The sequence below is a fragment of the Protomyctophum bolini genome (genome assembly GCF_963924005.1).
Source record: "Protomyctophum bolini genome assembly, chromosome: 11".
Lineage (NCBI taxonomy): Eukaryota > Metazoa > Chordata > Actinopteri > Myctophiformes > Myctophidae > Protomyctophum > Protomyctophum bolini.
In genome coordinates, this window is record NC_137872.1 from 3,165,647 (window position 1) to 3,186,464 (window position 20,818).

Sequence of the window (20,818 nt, forward strand, 5' to 3'; positions counted from 1 at the left end):
ACCAGAATGAACTGCAAGAAGGGGTTGTTGTTGTTGTTGTCCAGCGAATTATTTAGCTGAATACTTAACATTGACCTGCCCTTGGCTTAGCAGCAGGTTAATACTTCACTTAGATTCTGACTGAGGACATTAAAACCATTATAATGATTTTACTGCTATGTTTCATTCGGAAAAACAAAGCACAAGGTCATAAAACACATGGTGGAATGTGTTGATTGTTCAATTGCATAATTGCACAGTCATGCTGTAGTCCTCAGAATAATGAATAACCAATTAATGTTATATTATTATAGTTATTGCTTTAACCTGCTACTGTATACCCATTCCGGGGCATCTCTCTCAGCCTAAGGAATGCCTAGAGCTAGCTCTGGTCCATAGCTCTAATGCGTCGCATTAGAGCTATGGAACAGAGCTATAGCCTAGAGCCAAGAAACAGATGATAGAAAGTGACCAACCAGAAGGTGTTTTAATTTAAAATGACATTAATTGTGACCGAAGGATGGAGAGCCCTGATGTCATCAATATTGGCCAGCAACTCTACTACATCTGACCTCAAACCCTTATAGATCTCCATATATGGAGCTGACTAGTTCTGATATGTTGATTGATCCTTCCCCATCCAGCTTCGTCTTCGATGTCTCCCTTTTGACTGATAGTGTTACCTGTCCATTAAAACTCTAGACGGCGTCACGGGCCTGCCCCAAAGTTATCAGTGCAGCCGTGCCCGCAGCCGGTGAAAACTAGAGTTCTCAACAGGCCCGAAAATTAAGATCTTACAGAAGTATCACCTGTGTGGGACAAGTCTCACTGGTCCCACACAACAAGCCATACTGGAGTACCAGGTTAGCAACTTATTACATGAGTTGCTATTAATAGCCTTGATGTCATATTCGACCATAGGCCTAATATTGGCTATCATGCTTTATTTTTTATTTTGATGCTATTTTAACAGGCTTAAAAACACATCTTGCAGGGAGAGGCAACGAGAGAGCTTTACAACAGAAGGCCAACTATTAGGGGACTAACTATTAGGGCATTTGAACACTAATGCAATTGCCTGCCAGTCACAATGTGGGACAGGGTCTCAATTTGTGGGACGCCTGAAAAGTCTTGGAAATGAAGGACTGTCCCACGCAAAGAGGGACATCTGGTCACCGAGGGGCAGTCTGCCCCTCGGGCGTTTTACTGGTTAGATTGAGTAAAGTTTGTTTAGGCACTGACAGTAGTAGGTGAATGGGGTTGGTTAAGGTTAAATATGTAGGCCGGGCGTTTTGTTGGCCTCCTACGACATAAAAAGAGGCGTGGACAGACTCATATTGTCACCAGGCTTTCCACCTATCTATGGACAGACACTGACGCCCCTACTGTTTCGATTGGCTGGAAGTTTCGCGGACTTTGCCCACTCTGACCCAGAGAAGAGAGCTCTTCTGTACAACAGGGAAGCGTGCTTTCAATAAATGTCTTTGCTGACAGTAGCAGCTGCACCATAACAGCCTTGGTGAGTATCTCCATCATCTTTAATTACGCGATAATAAGCCGTTATGTTGACGTGACGATGAAGAGACTTTTATAAAAGTGATCAACTATACCGAACGGTTAACTAATAATGTTGCTGTCTTACAAGGTGTACGCTCATTTCATATTCTATTTTCTGTATATTATAATTAGCAATATTTCTTATCGTAGCTCCCCCGCCAGTATAATGGCCACGTTTTGCATCCAGATCCCGAATCTAGTCCCGAGTTCCCGACCCTGCAAAATGTTTATCTAGCGGGAAATGTTTAAACGTTGCCTTTGGATTATGTTCAGTTCAGTGAGTTGCATTGTCGTAGTTCTATATTATATACCGTACGACTGATTTGATTTAGCTGAAACGTGCGTGTCAGACAGTCGGCCAAACCGAACAATACTCTGTCCAGTCGACTGGGACACTGATAAAGGCTCGACACTGAGTAACTATATCTTGGTGCAGCTTTGGTATCTTAACTGAACTGAGAACTCAATGCCAAGATATTATCATCGGTCAAGTTACACAGTAACCATGTGTCTGTGTTTTGGCAGCATTTGCTGGTCAAGTTATCGCATTGCATAGGTCAGATTCCTGGTCAAAGTTGAACGGATCTGTCATGTGGTACGGTGCGGTGGTACGATATGAGATGGCTATATTGTCAACACGGCTGCTGGGTTACAACAGCAGAGAGCTGTTGCACATGACTGCTCAATATTATGTTGTAACGCTCATATTGGATCTGTTTGGGCTCAGTTTGTCAAAACAACACATAGGCTATTCTATTCTATAGCAGCCGAGCCAATGCCATTGTGTGCTCTCACTGCTCTGTGAAAAGTGAACAATTAAGAGCTGAGCCAATAGCATTTTGATTACACTCAAATCAATTCAATTATTGGCATGAGAAAACATAAGTTTACTGTTTACATTGCCAAAACAAAACACTCACTGCTTGTATTGTTGTAGTACAGTACTGGAATTGTTCATCACCAAAAGCCTATCAAAAACAGGGCCACATAAGGACACATACAGTAAGCCTGATATTTAACAGGCATATGTTGTTTTTTTAATTATTATTTAAGATATACAACTAACTGATTAATACTAGCCTGCTAAACCATCCTGGTCGCGTGAATTCACATTATCGTGTGTCTTCTGCAGACTGGTATGTGCCGTCCACAGTTAACAGTCTTGTATTGAGTTGTGCTTGAAATGTACTGTAATTCTCCAAAACGGTTAATAAATTCATCAATCAATCAATCAATCAATCAATCAAAATCCCCCCCGAGAGCTGGGTGGGTGAACCAAAAAGTAGAAGCGCCGCCAATCAGCATCTGCGCTTGCCTTAAACTTAAACTAAAGCCCAATGATTTACAGACACCGATTGGCTCTTCCACTATTTTGGTTTCTGCAAAACGACCCACCCAGTGTTTGCATAGATCAGCAGAAGATGCATGATGATAATGTGAACTCACGTGACCGAGATGCTGGTTTACCAGGCTAGGTTAATACTGCTCTGGGAGCCTTGTGGTTGTATATGATTCAGATTGGGTTGAGAGAGGCCGTTATGTCACCTGTTGTTGTTGTTGTTGGCCCCCTGGCCTGCACTGTCTGTCCAATTTACAATTTAGGCATTTAACAGACGCTCTTAATTCAGAGCGATTTAGGGCCGATTCATACTCCTATTTTAGAGCCGAATAAAAGTCGGTTCGGCTCTGTAGAGCCTACAATGTGACGTCATTTGAGGTTCTGGGGGGGTCGGGTACCGTCCTAAAGTCGGCTCAATCATTTCGGCACTACAGCGCCGAAACAGCAGTAAAATAGGAGTATGAATCAGCCCTTACATTAAGCAAGAACAAAAAGCATGGCAATGCATAGTTATCATGAATCATACGTAAGCTAAGAACGTAACAGTGGAATATGTATATAATGGAACTATGCATGTAAGTAATCCATACTTTATAGTGCTATGTGTGTACATAAAATGCTATCCAAGTCTGCATAGAAATGTCAGGGCTAGGGCAAGTGCTACATACGTACGGGCCATGATGGAGTCTGAAGACAAGAGGTGGGTTTTCAGAAGGTTGGGGGTGAGGCTGTATAGTTCTGATTGTAATAGGAAGTGCATTCCATTTCCATAGTCCCTGAGCAATACACTTAACCCCCGGGCCACAGCATGCTCTCTGCAGCCAGCCACTGCTCCTAATAGTTAGGATGGGTAAATGGTTTAACGGCAGCCAGCCACTGCTCCTAATAGTCAGGATGGGTAAATGGTTTAATGGCAGCCAGCCACTGCTCCTAATAGTTAGGATGGGTAAATGGTTTAACGGCAGCCAGCCACTGCTCCTAATAGTCAGGATGGGTAAATGGTTTAACGGCAGCCAGCCACTGCTCCTAATAGTCAGGATGGGTAAATGGTTTAATGGCAGCCAGCCACTGCTCCTAATAGTTAGGATGGGTAAATGGTTTAACGGCAGCCAGCCACTGCTCCTAATAGTCAGGATGGGTAAATGGTTTAACGGCAGCCAGCCACTGCTCCTAATAGTCAGGATGGGTAAATGGTTTAATGGCAGCCAGCCACTGCTCCTAATAGTCAGGATGGGTAAATGGTTTAATGGCAGCCAGCCACTGCTCCTAATAGTCAGGATGGGTAAATGCGGAGGACAAATATGTATTGTAGCAAATTCCCCAACAACAAGACAACTAAAGAAGATGCACGTATTTGACCACTTGATCAAGACATTGTTATTAATTACCTGATTGACATGGTGGACTCAGCTGTTATGTCATATCTCTGCATCACTTTTCAGCGGCGGTGGCTCAGGGTTTAGAGTGGCTGGATGCTGGATGGTAACCGCAAGGTTGCCAGTTCGAACCCTGTGGGCTCCCCCAGAGTTAGTGTCGAAGTGTCCTTGAGCAAGACACTGAACTGAACCCCTTAATTACTCCTGATGTGGTGGTTGGTGCCTTGCATGGTTTCCTCTGCCATTGGTGTATGAATGTGTGTGTGTGTGTGTGTGTGTGTGTGTGTGTGTGTGTGTGTGTGAATGGGTGAATGTAATGCACAATAATCTATGTAAAGCGCCTTGGATAGAGGCGCTATATAAATGCACCATTTACCATTTACCATTTTCAGTGCACGTGAGAAGAGGGGAAACAAACATGTCTTTGACCAATGGCCATGTGAGCAAAGAGACATGGGACTCCCATAATAAGATGATGTTGGAGCCTCTGGCCATCAACGACTCAGAGGTAAAGTATGTGTCCCATACATATCTCCCTTTTAGAGCCTCTGGCCATCAACGACTCAGAGGTACTGTATGTGTTTCATACATATCTCCCTTTTAGATACTATGAGCCTCTGGCCATCAACGACTCAGAGGTACTGTATGTGTTCCATACATATCTCCCTTTTAGATACTATGAGCCTCTGGCCATCAACGACTCAGAGGTACAGTATGTGTTTCATCATACATATCTCCCTTTTAGATACTATGAGCCTCTGGCCATCAACGACTCAGAGGTACTGTATGTGTTCCATACATATCTCCCTTTTAGAGCCTCTGGCCATCAACGACTCAGAGGTACTGTATGTGTTTCATCATACATATCTCCCTTTTAGATACTATGAGCCTCTGGCCATCAACGACTCAGAGGTACTGTATGTGTTTCATACATATCTCCCTTTTAGATACTATGAGCCTCTGGCCATCAACGACTCAGAGGTACAGTATGTGTCCCATACATATCTCCCTTTTAGAGCCTCTGGCCATCAACGACTCAGAGGTACTGTATGTGTCCCATACATATCTCCCTTTTAGATACTACATGCACAGCATTCACATGCTGTGTATGCCGTACTGTAAGCCTCTAACGCCACACGGCCTGTGTTGTTGTTTCCCTGTGAATATCGTTTTAGTGTTTGTCTAGTTTTAGGCTTAGGGTTAGGGTTAGGTTTAGGTATAGTTTTACTGAGGTTAAGGTTAGGGTTAGGTTTAGGTGTAGGCTGTCGATCACAGCGACTGGCCAGTCACAGCGCACCCTCTACGTCACTCTGTACTCAACCCGAGGACGAAACGAAACCACATTGCTCGCTCATGTCACGCACCCCCTAGAGGGGGCGCCACAGTTTGGGAACACCAGGTATAGAGGCCATGATTACATGCCAGATTTGTATGTAGTTGTGCACTGGTGTCGCGCCCCAATAACGGCAGCAAACTATTATTTCACGTGTATAATTAAACTGCTTCTGTGTGTCCCAGGTATTCTCCATCATTAAGAAGGAGAAGCACAGACAGACATATTAAACATTAAACTGCTTCTGTGTCCCAGGTATTCTCCATCATTAAGAAGGAGAAGCACAGACAGACATATTAAACATTAAACTGCTTCTGTGTCCCAGGTATTCTCCATCATTAAGAAGGAGAAGCACAGACAGACATATTAAATATTAAAGTGCTTCTGTGTGTCCCAGGTATTCTCTTCTCCATCATTAAGAAGGAGAAGCACAGACAGACATATTAAACATTAAACTGCTTCTGTGTGTCCCAGGTATTCTCCATCATTAAGAAGGAGAAGCACAGACAGACGTATGGACTGGAGCTCATTGCTTCTGAGAACTTCACCAGCCGGGCTGTTCTAGAGGCTCTGGGCTCATGCATGAACAACAAGTATTCTGAGGGATACCCTGGACAGAGGTATTTACAAACGGGTCATACTGTATGCAGTCCTTCTCTAGCATTTCCATTGCATGTACTGTAAGGAACATTTAACCCATTCTGACCCGAGATCAGATAAAAAAATGTCTTCTACATCCTGACAGTTCTCTGAAAAAGCTATGTTTCTATGTCAGTCGTTCTTCGATTTTTCAAAAATAGCAGACCTACAAACTCGTAGCGCGCCACTCGGTGGCGCGCTACGAGCTTGTAGATCTGCTATTTTTCAATAGCTAAAGCATAACATGATGCACCAAAAGGGGTTCCCTCCCAAAATGGGTTAATACTAATTTTAGCCTGCTTTGTGGTTTGTTGTGCAACACATTGACACACCCACACGCAACTAAGTGTAACTCTTTAGGCCTGGTTTGGGACTGACATGTGTAGTGTGCATCTGTAGTAAATTATCTGGCCACCTTTATGCAGAAGAGGGGGGTGCATACTTGGTTTAGACTAGTCATTGGTTTGACATGGGTGTTACGACACAATTAGTCTAGGGGTAATTAAGTGTAACATTGAATGGACCGACAGGACACCAGCTTCAAAATGCGAACATTTATTTTATATATGGATGAATAAATAGGGAAAAGACGAATGTTTTACAGAATACAGATTAAACTCAAAAGAAAACCTAACAAACAGACACAAAATAATACTACAACTAAAGCATAACGAATTCCTTTCCGAAGGGAATAAATTAAGGAATAACTATAATCAAAAGTCCACAACTGTGTGGCGGCTGGGAGAGAGAGGGTTCCGGCCTGTCTCTCCGTTGTCTTCTAGAACAGACTGACTCATATAGTATAGGTGAGTAGGAGAACCATGATCAGGAGCACTCCCACTCCAGACCGACAGCCAGTCAGGGCCCATCACTCCCTGACAGACGGGCCAGCCTCATAGGTGTCAATCATCAATCAGTCCACCTGCGGATGATTAGGGAAAACACACACAGGCACCACTCCCCCCACCCTAGTACTGTGTAGTTGAGAACAATATGAGAACTTCTGATAAATATTCATATATATCCTCCCAAATATACACTATAATGATATAATGATCCCCGATCATCACAATGGGTTAAGGTTAGGTTTAGGTGTGCTGCCCCGTGGGTGGGAGGTTAGGTTTAGGGTGAGGGTTTGAGATAGGTTGTAGTTGTAGGACTAATGACTGGTCTAACCAATGACTAGTCTAAACCAAAAACTGTCTAAACTAAACTAAGTACTGCACCCGAAGAGGGTGAGGCAGAGTCATAAGTCTAGAAAGATGGGGGATGTGCACTAAGAAAAAATAAATCATGTATTTTCCTGTGACTGATGGATACCACAGAACGTGAGCTCAAATTATATCATTCAGTTTTTTATTCAACGTTTCTTTATTTTTGCGTCTTGTGTAAAGGTGTATAATATACTGTAAGAGTAAAACAGAAGATATACAGTAAAGGCAAACATTTAGACCAGATGTAAAACAGTCTTGTCTATCTACACACACCTTTTAGCAAAAGGCCGATGCACACCTCAGAAGGCTAGTGACAGGTGCGTAGGGCAATAAAGCATACTTAAAAAGGTTATCTTTGAAAAACAAAGAAGGGTCCCGCACACTGCCAGAAACTTGCCAAAAATGTTGCTCTTTATTTATCTACACACACTAGCATTCAGTGTAAAGTAACGGCAAAAAGACCAGTCATATATTTGTTGTAATTGTACAACAAATTGTCTGACATATTGCATGTGACGACTGCGTATGTCCAGATACTATGGAGGAACAGAACACGTAGATGAACTGGAGAGGCTGTGCCAGAAGAGAGCCCTGGAGGTCTACTGTCTGGACTCTGAGAAGTGGGGCGTCAACGTACAGCCATATTCAGGTACTGTATGAAATGTTGGTGTTTTTTTTACTTTCTTATTAACCCATTTTGACCTGAGATCAGATTCTAAAAATGTCTTCTACATCCTGACAGTTTTCTGAAAAAGCTATGTTTCTATGTCAGTCATTCTTCGATTTTTCAAAAATGGCAGACCTACAAGCTCGTAGCGCGCCACTCGGTGGCGCGCTATGAGCTTGTAGATCTGCTATTTTTCAATAGCTAAAGCATAACGTAATGCTAACACCAAAAGGGGTTAAGAAATGGCGGGATGGATATGGTCGGTGGATGGATATGTCAGTGAAAATATTTGCATGCTAATATATGCTAGTGCCTTGTAATTGATTGATTTATTTGGCTGCAAACCCCCCATCTGAAAATGCTTTGTGCCAGGGACCCCAGAAGAGTTGTTTTTGGCAGCAAATGTCTATTTTAGTTTAGTCATAGTCTTTGGACTGAAACTTAATTTAGTTTTAGTCACATTTTGGTCACCTGGAATGTCTTAGTGTTAGTCTAGTTTTAGTCGACTTAATCTACAGTTGATTTAGTCGACTAAAATGTATTTTGGCGGGTCTTGATGCCGTCGTAATGAGTGTTTTTTACACTGAAAATAGCTGATCTACAAGCTCACAAGTCACAACGCAACGCGTTGTGAGCTTGTAGATCAGCTATTGTCAGCATGCAACCAAGTGAAAAATGACTTATACTGGATCTCTTGTCCACTAGTCCCTTCCTAACATTTGTTGTCCGTATATTTAGTCTGGTAGTTTTAGTCATCGTAGCTTATATCTTGTGTTTAAAAAAAGTTATAAATAGCACATGTACAAGCTCTTAGTATGGCACTCCCGGAGCCCACTTTGAGAACAACTGAGCTAAATGACTGCAAACCAAGCAAAGTTGACTGCATTGGCTCATGATCTCATATCATGCCTTCCTGATTCTCCTGCAGGGTCCCCTGCTAACTTTGCCGTCTACACGGCCATGGTTGAGCCTCATGGCAGGATCATGGGCTTGGACCTTCCAGACGGAGGACATCTGACCCACGGCTTCATGACCGACAAGAAGAAGATCTCAGCCACGTCCATCTTCTTCGAGTCTATGCCTTACAAGGTAGACGACGCAGGCATGATAATAATAATAATAATAGCTCAGGTTTATATAGCGCTTTTCTAAATGCCCAAAGCGCTTTACATGGGAACACCAGGAACATAAGGGAAACTTTGACAGGAAAATACTCCCTCACCGTATAGAAAAAGAAGTAAAACTCCTTAAACTGAAAATATTTTTTCTTTTATTTTATCATGCTCTGTGCTCATGGTGCAATTAAAAAGCAAACGTTTCGGTCCTCAGACCTTCGTCAGTGCTATGGTTTTTCACAGACAAAGAGCTTACTACACTAGGAACAGACATTATTAAGAAAGGGAAAAAAACAAAGCTAAACATAACAGATACAGGGTTAAAAAGAAATAAAAGGATAAACGAGACCTCAGCTGGGGAAAGCTATCCTGAAGAGGTGGGTTTTGAGTGAGGTTTTGAAGGAGAGGAGAGCGGGAGCAACTCTGAGATGGTTTAGGGAGTTCATTCCAGAGTTTGGGGGTCGAACCATAGAAGGCCCTGTCCCCCCAGATGCGGTACTTGGCCTATGCATAAACCATGCATAAATGCATGGTTTATAGTGGTGTCAAAAAATATCGATATGAATCGATAATCGATTTTAACATTAACGATGCGACTACATCGATGCACGTGCGTCTGGATCGGTCAAAATAGCGTCTGCATCGGACGTTGGTTCGATCCTAAAGCTGCGAATCGATATAATTCAACTAACTGCTGGAAAAACACAGATGTACAAGCCCAAAGCGCTGTGCATTGCGACGGGTAGATAGCTTGTAGATCTGCTACTTCCAGCGCAGGACGGGCGCATGCTTATGATGACGCTCTATATGCATCAGCAGCCAGCAACAACAGACGAGCACTATAGCAGCATAAACCACTCGTTGTCAGACGGAATACACACGCAGATACGAGTCACGACACAGCATTATTGCACATCTGTGCTTTGCCTTTCATCCACGCTTCTATAGCCTTTTACATTTCATTTCCCATCCACGGGCACAAGCAACGTGATATCAACAGCTTCCACCCGATCTGGATGGTCGTGTTGTTTCTGACGAGGGTAGCATATAGTTAGCATGGGAGCTAACATTAGTTTAACTCTGGTCCATATCGTTAGAATAACCTTAATAACTCTATGGTCCATTCGTTCCCCAACCCTCACAGTCGATGCTGCGTTTGCACGGGCAGACACAAAGACGAATGGGAATATCATTTGGAGCAGGCCGAGCAGCTACTGTACACGTCTGTTTGCATCGACAGTATGACTGTATCGTTGCGTCTGGTTTCACTGTCCACAGCAGGCAGATCTGTCAAAACAATGCACTTCCCAAAGCTCAGAGATATGCCACCACCTATAAATTCAAACCCAGAATGTCTTTCCCCAGCTATCTCATTCCACTTTCATTTATTTTATTCCATAGTCTTAGTTTTTCTCTTATAAAGTTGTTTTTATTAGTTTTCTAATGTTCCCCTTGAAAAGCGTCTAAGTACTCAGAGAAACATTATATAAATAATAATATTATCACTATTATTATTACTACTTTTTTAATTGCCTATTCATTCATTGATTCACTCATATCCAAATCCATTTGAAAAAAAAGCTCACTGATCAGGTCAAATAGGCCTATTGATATGTGATTAATTTAGATTAATTAATCACAAATCCTCCAATTAATTAGATGTTTTTTTTAAGTCCCAACCCTATTCTTTATAGATCTAGCTTCAAATAAAAAATCTAAAAAAGGTTAAATGTGTCAGATCGCACCGTATCGTATCGAATCGCCTCAAATTCCACAAAATCGAAATCGCATCGAATTCCACCGAATCGAATCGAATTCGAATCGTTCTGTGTATAAATGTATCGTCTCTGAATCGCATCGTAGCCCATGCATATCGATACGTATCGAATCGTCTTGTAAAGGACAGATGCACACCCCTAATGGTTTATCTATGGTTTATTTATCCTGAAATATTGTGGGTTTTTTTTTGTTGTGTGGAAATAATAACAATACTTATTGTATATCTCTGCTGTAGGGAAGAAACCACCTGACTACAATATGTTAATTTTTCAGAAAATAAAAAGTATTTTATTTTTTCAAGAAATTACAAAAACCTTATATTTTGAAAACAAAGCAATACTGCCTCATCAGAGTTGGTGTTGTGACTTTATATATTGTCAATTACTTGCATGAGAGGGTGGAGAAGTTGTGGAGTTAGCTGTTTTAGCAGACAGTGTGAGGGTCCAATGGAGTTAAGAGGTTTAGTCCGATTACTTTCCATTGGTTAAAAAAAAAATGTAACGACACGTAAAGGGTGTTAATTCACACTGATTTACCGGTATGCAAAAGAAAATCAAAAATGGAGTTAGGTGGTTTCCTCCCAACAGCAATGAATTATGAATATCCTACAGTGGTAATTGCACCCTTCAGATTAAAAATAGTATTAAATATTTTGACGTGAGAGGATTATGAGGACGCATGCTACATGTTAATGTATTTTATTAGACTAACTCAGTATTGCTTGTACTATTACCATTAATGTTCAGCATTTGCTACTGTTTACTGTATGAGGTATGATGCGTTTGCAGGTGAATCCAGAAACTGGTTACATTGACTATGACAAACTGCAGGAAAACGCACGGCTGTTCCACCCCAAACTAATCATTGCAGGTACACACACACACGCACACACACACACACACACACACACACACACACTCTATACGTGTGATGGGTGTCATTTGTCATTTCTCATTGTCATGAACCCATTCTGACCTGAGATCAGATTCTAAAAATGTCTTCTACATCCTGACAGTTTTCTGAAAAAGCTATGTTTCTGACTGTCAGTGGTTCTTCGATTTAAAAAAAAGATCTGCTATTTTTCAATAGCTAAAGCATAACATAATGCTAACATCAAAAGGGGCTACCGCCCAAAATGGTTTAATTGTGTGTGGCATGGTGAACATATTTATTTTCTTTCTGGATGAATATACCTTTCAGTGTCATTACGGTACATAATCCTACATTCTTTGGTATGTGAGCAATTCAATTGCCAGTGATGATTTCCCCCTGTCAGATTCCAGTCCATCTTTGCTATAATATTTCAACATAACACCTCTATGACACCTGTGGCTTTATAGTTTACAATAATTATGCTATAGTCCAGGCATATTTCTCTTGGAAGATATGAAGATAATTGCATAGAGCACCAAAGTCTGATGTCAATATCTGTAGAGGGTGCAAATCCACAGGTTCATGTACTTTTTATTTGCATATATTTCGCCTCCTATAAGAACTGTGTTTGAAAAATAAACATGTCATCCCGGCCGCTTCACTCATATGGATATGAAGAGAAAACGCTAATGTTACTGCTACTGAATTAGTTACATTTTCGCTAGAAACAGACTTATTAGACAATAACGCCGAGACAGCTTGTTTATTTTTGGACAACAACGCTTATAGTAGACGATATTAAGATCACCCCATGTTATTCTCCATAGAGAAATTACTTCCGTGAACCAGGGGGGGAACCGAAGGGATGAGCGAGTTACGTCAGGACTTCGGTGCTCCGTTTACTTTACAACATGTATGTCGAGTCACAGCTTTGCTTCAGCAGCATCCTTGGATTTCTCAGTCCCAGGATCTAGGATCTTCACAATCTTAACCCATTTAACCCATTCTGAACGGGAACCCATTTTGGTGCTAGTATCATGTTATGCTTTAGCTATTGAAAAATAGCAGATCTACAAGCTCATAGCGCGCCACCGAGTGGCGCGCTACGAGCTTGTAGGTCTGCTATTTTAGAAAAATCAAAGAACGACTGACATTTTTAGAATCTGATCTCAGGTCAGAATGGGTTAATCAGACCAGTGTGTGTCCAGTGGAAACCTCGTATGAATCTGATCTCAGGTCAGAATGGGTTAAAAGAAATTGCAGGACTGAACCTGTCTTTCCTCTCCATCTATTGCCTCTCATCAGGAACCAGCTGTTACTCCCGTAACCTGGACTACGCCCGTATGAGGCGCATCGCGGACGAGAACGGGTCCTACCTGATGGCCGACATGGCTCACATCAGCGGGCTGGTGGCCGCCGGGGTCACGCCGTCGCCCTTCGAGTACTGCGACATGGTCACCACCACGACGCACAAGACGCTGAGAGGCTGCCGCGCCGGCGTCATCTTCTACAGGAAAGGTACGAGAGAGAGGGAGACGAGACGTACGGTACTGTGAAATACTTCACATTCCACACAGTGCAATAACCCATTCATTCATCGTGTGTGTGTGTGTGTGTGTGTGTGTGTGTGTGTGTGTGTGTGTGTGTGTGTGTGTGTGTGTGTGTGTGTGTGTGTTGTCCTCCAGGAGTGCGTAGTGTGGACGCCAAGGGGAAGGAGACGCCGTACAACCTGGAGTCTCTGATCAACCAGGCTGTGTTCCCTGGTCTGCAGGGAGGACCTCACAACCACGCCATAGCAGGTACAGAGTCAGAAAGCACCAGGCTGTGTTCCCTGGTCTGCAGGGAGGACTTCACAACCACGCCATAGCAGGTACAGAGTCAGAAAGCACCAGGCTGTGTTCCCTGGTCTGCAGGGAGGACCTCACAACCACGCCATAGCAGGTACAGAGTCAGAAAGCACCAGGCTGTGTTCCCTGGTCTGCAGGGAGGACCTCACAACCACGCCATAGCAGGTACAGAGTCAGAAAGCACCAGGCTGTGTTCCCTGGTCTGCAGGGAGGACCTCACAACCACGCCATTGCAGGTGCAGAGTCAGAAAGCACCATGTTCTCATCAGTGTTGTTTTCGTCGACTAGAACTGAGACGGAAAATGTTCGTCGACTACCTTTTTCCACAGACGAAAACTAAATGGAAACTAAATACCGGTAGATAAAAAAATGAAGCTATGATGACTAAAACTAAGACTAAATGTATTGACAATTTCATCAACAAATAAAAACTAGGCTAAAATGTCAGGAAGGGACTAGTGGACAAGAGATCCAGTATAAGTCATTTTACACTTGGTTGCATGCTGAAAATAGCAGATCTACAAGCTTGTAGATCTGCTATTTTGTGAAAAAGTGAAAAAAAAACAGGCATTATGACAGCAAGTCGTAAGTCCCGCCAAAATACATTTTGTTCGACTAAATCAACTAAGATTTAGTCGACTAAAATCTTATGATATTTTGTCGACTAAAACTAGACTAAAACTAAAACATTCCAGGTGACTAAAATGTGACTGAAACTAAATGAAACTATGACTAAAACAAAAAATCTAAATCTGCTGCCAAAAACAACACTGGTTCTCATGCTATTCGTTACTCACTTTTATCTCCTCCAAAAAGTATTCTGTTTCCACTGAAGTGTATTTTACCACATCTTGTATCCCCCTTACATGGGCCGATTCATACTCTTATTTTAGAGCCGAATAAAAGTCGGCCAGGCCAGTGTATCCGTCAGGCTGATATAGCAGCCATTCTTTAACTCTTTTGACAACATTGGTATCCGCAATTATGCAGCCAATATGTCCCGATTCTTAACCGTGTGTTTGTGTGTACAGGTGTTGCGGTAGCCCTCAAGCAGGCCATGACACCAGAGTTCAAGGCGTACCAGTTGCAGGTTCTGGCCAACTGCAAAGCCATGTCCAAGAGCCTCATTGACCACGGCTACAAGATTGTCACTGGTAAACAGAAATGGCACCGGCGTCTGCTCCTCTGAAGCATTAATTAACAATAAATGTGTAAAAGATAAAAGCTTTTTGCCAATGTACAGATTGTTGCCAATCACCTTGACAAACTGGTGTTCTCCTGTAGATGGTTCAGACAACCACCTGATCCTGCTGGACCTGCGTAACAAGGGAACCGACGGAGGACGTGCTGAGAAGGTTCTGGAAGCCTGCGCCATCGCCTGCAATAAGAACACATGCCCAGGTCAGTGTGATTTCTTTTTTTTATGGTCATGTGAGTGCCGAAAGTAAATATTTGACTGAGGGACTGCCATTGGATTTTTTTGATTTTTTGTTTTTTGTTTATGACTGTCATATGAAAGCAGGGAACCATAGCTTCAAACTGATTGACAGTTTGACCCTCCAGTTTTGGAGATATGGCTTATAGAGTAATGTCTTGCAGAAAACAGCGAGTTGAGAAAACAGGCTTGAAAAGGTTCACTTCTGTGGACTCTAACATTACACCTAGCTACATGTTTGGGCATTTATTTCATATTTACATTTCAGCTCTGACACTTATTTCAGACATGCTCTAGTATGTAACGAGTCTGCCTGTGCTATTAACTAAAAAAACTTAAAAAATAAAAGGTTTTCTCTGGTGAAAAGCTGTAATTTGCACGATGGCAGTCTTACAGTCAAATCTGGTCACATATATACAAAACTAGACTAACACTAAAACATTCCAGGTGACTAAAATGTGACTAAAACTAAATAAACTATTCAAGACTAAAACAAAAATAAATTTTTGCTTTAAAAAACAACACTGGAGTGAAGAATCCACAGGCCAGTCAATTCAATTCAATTCAAAGGGCTTTATTGGCATGAGAAAACATATGTTTACATTGCCAAAGCAGAAAGAACAAAACAACAGTACAGCAATACAATCAAAACAAAAATTATGTACTTTGAAGGTCAGAATCTTCAATAGATCAACTTCTGTGTACCAAGATAACTCGATGCAGGTATAGTGCAGGAATATACACAATGATTAGTCTTTAGGGTGGTTGTGTTCCATTTGATATCCTTCTCCTATCACAACAGTCACACTGTCTGTCAGGTATCAAAGCCTTAACCACTTGGTCTTTGGCGCCCCCAAGTGCATGTTCACTGGTAACTACACCTTCTGCTCAAGTTTAACAGTATTTATTGCACAAGTGAGATGTATGTGTATTGATGAGGAGCCCAAGGTGGGGCGAGACTCAGGGTGGGGGGGCCCGGGGCGGCACGAAGTCAAACAGGTAAGTGATGCGATGACAGTAAAAAAGTGAGTGAAATTCTTTTTTGTGCATAGTTCCAATCGTGTTATTGTTTTTCCAATGATGATGATTTCATTGGCTGAGCACAGAATGTGATGTATGATGATAAGAGCGCCCCTCACTTCAACTTCACACGAGTGATTTATTTTATTAGACAAATCATAGATGTGTAAACACTACAGCGATGACCCCTCACAGAAGACCACCTTCAACTTTATAATACGAACTACAAACGCATCACTTCTGGGGGGAAAAGTAGGAGGATAGTACTGCCCATGTCATCATGTCACAGATATAATAATAATAATAATAAACTTTATTTGTATAGCACCTTCCATGACATGAAATGCAGCTCAAAGTGCTTTACAGAACAATGGAGAAAAAAGAAAAGAAAAGCAAGGCAACGACATTAAAAAACAAGCAGTAATGCAATACAGTGAGGACATGAATAACAAAAAATAAAAGATCAATTAAAAGCAATGTTGTAGAAGTGGGTCTTGAGCTGTGCTTTAAAATACCCTACAGTAAACTCACGCCATGTACCTAGTTTGTATAGTCTCTTGTGTGTTTTCTTATGACGGTACTGTTGGACTAAAAGCCTATTCATAGTCTGGATTTTCGGTGGTGAGGTGACCACCGGAGCTGAAATAACGTTGAGCGGTGGTGAGTAAAAACAGAGAGAAGGGCTGGAGCGGTGGCGGTGGTTTGCTCTTCACCGCGGCTCGTGACGTCATGTTGTAGTTCGGTGGTCACCCCACCACTGTAAATCCAGACTATGTATGAGCCTTAATTGTATCTCTCTTTCCAGGTGATAAGAGTGCTTTGCGCCCCAGTGGTCTCAGGTTCGGCTCTCCTGCCCTGACCTCCAGGGGCCTGGTGGAGGAGGACTTCAAGAAGGTGGCAGAATTCATCCACAGAGGTACATTTTAGCCATTTGAAGGGAAGGACAGTTTGCTTCACCATTACCATTTTCGTATTTCTATTGGGTCTGTCCATAGGACATGTTACTGACAAAATAAATATTTGTGAAGAACATTCACTTTTTTAGCATTTTATTTAGCAAGATATAGCAGTAGCGAATTATTATATACATTTGGTACTCAAGTCATGCATTCTGGTTGGTTGATGGCTTTGGTATAACTATATACCACCATGGATATGAAGTCTAATGCCTTCACGAGAACATGAGGCTACTTAGAAGTAGAAAGAGTGGAGGCTTGACTATGGAGTAGTGGAAAGAGCAATGTTTTTCAGCTTGGATGTAAACTGACATTCTGACATCTAAGCATAAATGTTACATAATACCCTCCTTGTTAGGGGAGGGCACTGTGGTCCTTGTACAAATGATGATCAATATCAGTTATCAATATTAATCATGCTACTGGTTGCAGTGACAACCAAATTCCCTTGCCGGGATCATTCATATTTGATGTTATTCCAAATGCCTGTATCGCAACTATTCTATATGATTCACATCCGTGACCCTGCTTGCCACTCCTTTTCCCCCTCACTGTATATGTTTCTTTTCCCCTTTTTTTTACCTCCTTTATGATGAATTCCTATTCTGTTCTTTTTGGCTATATAGAAGTGTCTATTTGTACGTCTCTAAATGTTTTGATGATTTGAACAAAAGGTGGACGCTCTTGTAAACAAGTGTAATGCTTAATTGGGTAGTCCACTCACAGTTGACAGTCTTTGTATTGAGTTTGTGCTTGAAATGTATATACTGTAATTCTGTGAAACTGTTAATAAATATTTCAAAAACATGCCTATCCTCCAGGTATTGAGCTGACGCTGGAGGTCCAGATGAGCCTGGAACCGAAGGCCACTCTGAAGGACTTCAAAGAGGCTCTGGCCCAGGGGGATAAGTTCAAGCAGCGAGTAGCCGAGATCAGGACCGAGGTGGAAGGCTTTGCAGGACAATTCCCCATGCCCGGCCTACCGGAGCTCTAATAGATGGAAATGTTTTTTAACCCATTTAGACCTGAGGACGATTCTACAAATGTCTTCTAAATCCTGACGGTTTTCTGAAAATCCCGACCCCCCCCCCCCCATCTGAAAATATGTTGTTCCAGGAACCACCTAACCCAGAAGCAAAGATTTGAGTTAAAAACGTTCACTCTGAAAGAATATATATATTCAAAGATTTGCACCACCTTTTCACGATTTTTTTCAAAAATAGCAGACCTCTACAAGCTCATAGCGCGCCACACTCTGTGCCGTGCTATGAGCTTGTAGATCTGCTGTTTTTCAATAGCTAAATTATAACATAATGTTTAAAACACAAAGGGGTTCCCGCCCAGAATGGGTTAATGATTACGTCTTGACTGCTGCTTTTGAATGCTCTTTAAATGTGACATTTTTTGTTTCTGAGTGACTGCACTGCACATCCACTGTCAAAGCTGAAATCAACACACTTCCTCTTGACTTCCATACATCTGAGGGTATTCAGTTCATGTAGTTTGTAACCGATATGGCTTTTATTTAAAACGTGTGTGTACTGTGTATGATAATTCTGTTTTGGGGATTCTCTCCACATGCCATAGAAAAAGACATCTCTTTTAAAGGTTGCTTGTGGGATGAATTCTGCTTTACTTTAATTCTTAAATGCTCAAATGCATTTTCTCTGTTGGCTATACCGTTGCACTTCACTATTCTGATTAAGTTCGAGCTTTAACACTGGCTTTATGTAAGTAGAACTTGTCATTTAAGTGGTATACTTGTGTTCACTGCTGTGTATGCTTATTCTGTTCAGAATATGACCAAATGCCATTCAACTATTTGTTTATTCTTATTGAATATTAAAGTAAATGCAACAACTCCCTTTTCTTAAGTACTGTACATAAAAGAATAGGCAGCAAGGTGTAACATTGCAGCCACCTACAAAGTAATACAACCCAAACAAATACGATTACTAACAAGGTAAAAGAGTTAACACAAGATTATACAAACTCACATCAAATCCCATTGTGATTTTTTTCTGTAGTCGAGTATAATTGGAAACAAACTAGTTGTTTTGCGAAGGTCATTTCAGTAAAGATTTCCTCAGTCAGTGAGATAATGAATCATTACAACTAAATGTCTAGTGGATTTGATACAAACAGATGACAATAATATAATGGAAAAGAGAGTAATGGATTGAAATGAGAATAGACATCCCAAAACGGACAGCGTCCAGCTGCCTGATCAGAAGGCAACGGGACGGGAGACTGACCCCATGCCAATGTTGGTGAAACCTATATATAGTTCCAGGAAGAAGAAAGGTTATCCCCAAGGATACAAATGAAATCAGACGACCCTGGTGCAGTATTTTGGCTAAAGCAGTTCTCCTTTCCACACTAATGCAGTTGTTGGCTCCTTATCTTCCTTGTTTATGTTCCCTCGACTTCCCTGCCAGGGCACACACACGTACCATTCACGTTCAGACATAATCATAACGATGTGTAGTTAGTTATAAAGTTGCAATAGTTCCAAATCCAGTCATACAATATTAAAGTATTACTCAAGTCAAATAAGATGACCTAAAGAACATTGGAATTAGCTGGCAGGAAGAGCCCAGAAGAGGAGTGAGATGGTCAGCTCTGGTGAACGCCCTATGAACCTCAACGGGGTAAAGAAGAGGATTAAGTCAAGTAAGTCAAAATAACCATGCCACAGACGAAACACAGTCCAAGTCCTCACTATTGATCCATAATGTATAAATTATAGATAAGGATTCAGGACAACGAGGCCTTTTCGTGGAGATGTCAGAATGAAATTTGGACTGTTTTTAGTCTGTGGTACTGATGAGTTTTAACTAAAGAATATTCGGTTGTCGTTGGATGAGATTTTGTCTACAATTCCATGCTGTATTGATGTTGGTAGCCTACCATTAGGACAGATGAGATAACAGGCAAACGTTGATCAAAATAACAATTCTTCCACATTCTGTAATTATGTAGACTTCTGTTCTTGAGTGTAAATGAAGTACTAATGCAGATGCATTTGGTTTCCATTGCCAACTCTCCATTGTTTAGCTGAGGACCACCTGGAACCCGCCTAAAGGACCAATGGTAGTGGTGGTCCCATGACCACTGGTTGAAAACCACTGTTATGCAGGAATACAAGAACATTTTGGATGGCTATACCTACCGTATATTGAGAACTGTGATCAAGTTGAGCATTTTTAAATACATCTTCTGTAAACTATCTATTAGGGGAAATGTATGGGCAGACCATTATTGAAATCATAATTCATTTAATAGCTTTTGATATTGTTAGATTAGATTGTATAACTATAAATGTCCGTTTAAACGTTAAAAGTATTAAAAGTCAGTGAATATTTTGCTTTATGTTATCTATCTATCTATCTATCTATCTATCTATCTATCTATCTATCTATCTATCTATCTATCTATCTATCTATCTATCTGTCTGTCTGTCTATCTATCTATCTATCTATCTATCCATCTATCTATCTATCTATCTATACACACATACATTGCCTATTATAAAAAGGAGGGGGGGGGGGACAGTGTGTTTAGAACCGGCACAAAATAATAAACTATATTATATGAAAGCATAATATAATTTTAATTTATAACAGAAACGTTCCTTACAACGATGATCGACTGCGCATGTCTGGATCGAAGTTTCGAACTTCAGGTCA

General features: G+C 41.5%; 1 protein-coding gene across 2 annotated transcripts; it reads left to right on the plus strand.

Annotated features, from left to right (window-relative positions):
- The first annotated feature begins 1,409 nt into the window (after nt 1-1,409).
- Nucleotides 1,410-18,981, plus strand: shmt1 (serine hydroxymethyltransferase 1 (soluble)). Of its 2 annotated transcripts, XM_080775541.1 has the most exons (12): nt 1,410-1,498; nt 4,644-4,759; nt 6,059-6,204; nt 7,971-8,086; nt 9,033-9,193; nt 11,787-11,868; nt 13,177-13,389; nt 13,557-13,670; nt 14,750-14,872; nt 15,003-15,119; nt 16,979-17,089; nt 17,951-18,981. In XM_080775541.1, the coding sequence occupies exons 2-12, from the start codon at nt 4,670-4,672 to the stop codon at nt 18,121-18,123; spliced, it is 1,446 nt and encodes a 481-aa protein (XP_080631667.1). In that variant the 5' UTR covers nt 1,410-1,498; nt 4,644-4,669; the 3' UTR covers nt 18,124-18,981. The 2 variants fall into 2 exon arrangements, with proteins under 2 accessions (XP_080631667.1, XP_080631668.1); XM_080775542.1 differs by lacking the exons at nt 1,410-1,498; nt 4,644-4,759 and adding an exon at nt 5,278-5,293.
- Nucleotides 18,982-20,818: the final 1,837 nt, after the last annotated feature.

Excerpts from the sequence above, each read along its gene's own strand:
- shmt1 (XM_080775541.1), top strand. The coding sequence starts at position 4,670 with ATGTCTTTGACCAATGGCCATGTGAGCAAAGAGACATGGGACTCCCAT. Across the intron at positions 8,087-9,032 it reads CAACGTACAGCCATATTCAG|GGTCCCCTGCTAACTTTGCC; the intron begins GTACTGTATGAA and ends ATTCTCCTGCAG. Across the intron at positions 13,671-14,749 it reads TCACAACCACGCCATAGCAG|GTGTTGCGGTAGCCCTCAAG; the intron begins GTACAGAGTCAG and ends TTGTGTGTACAG.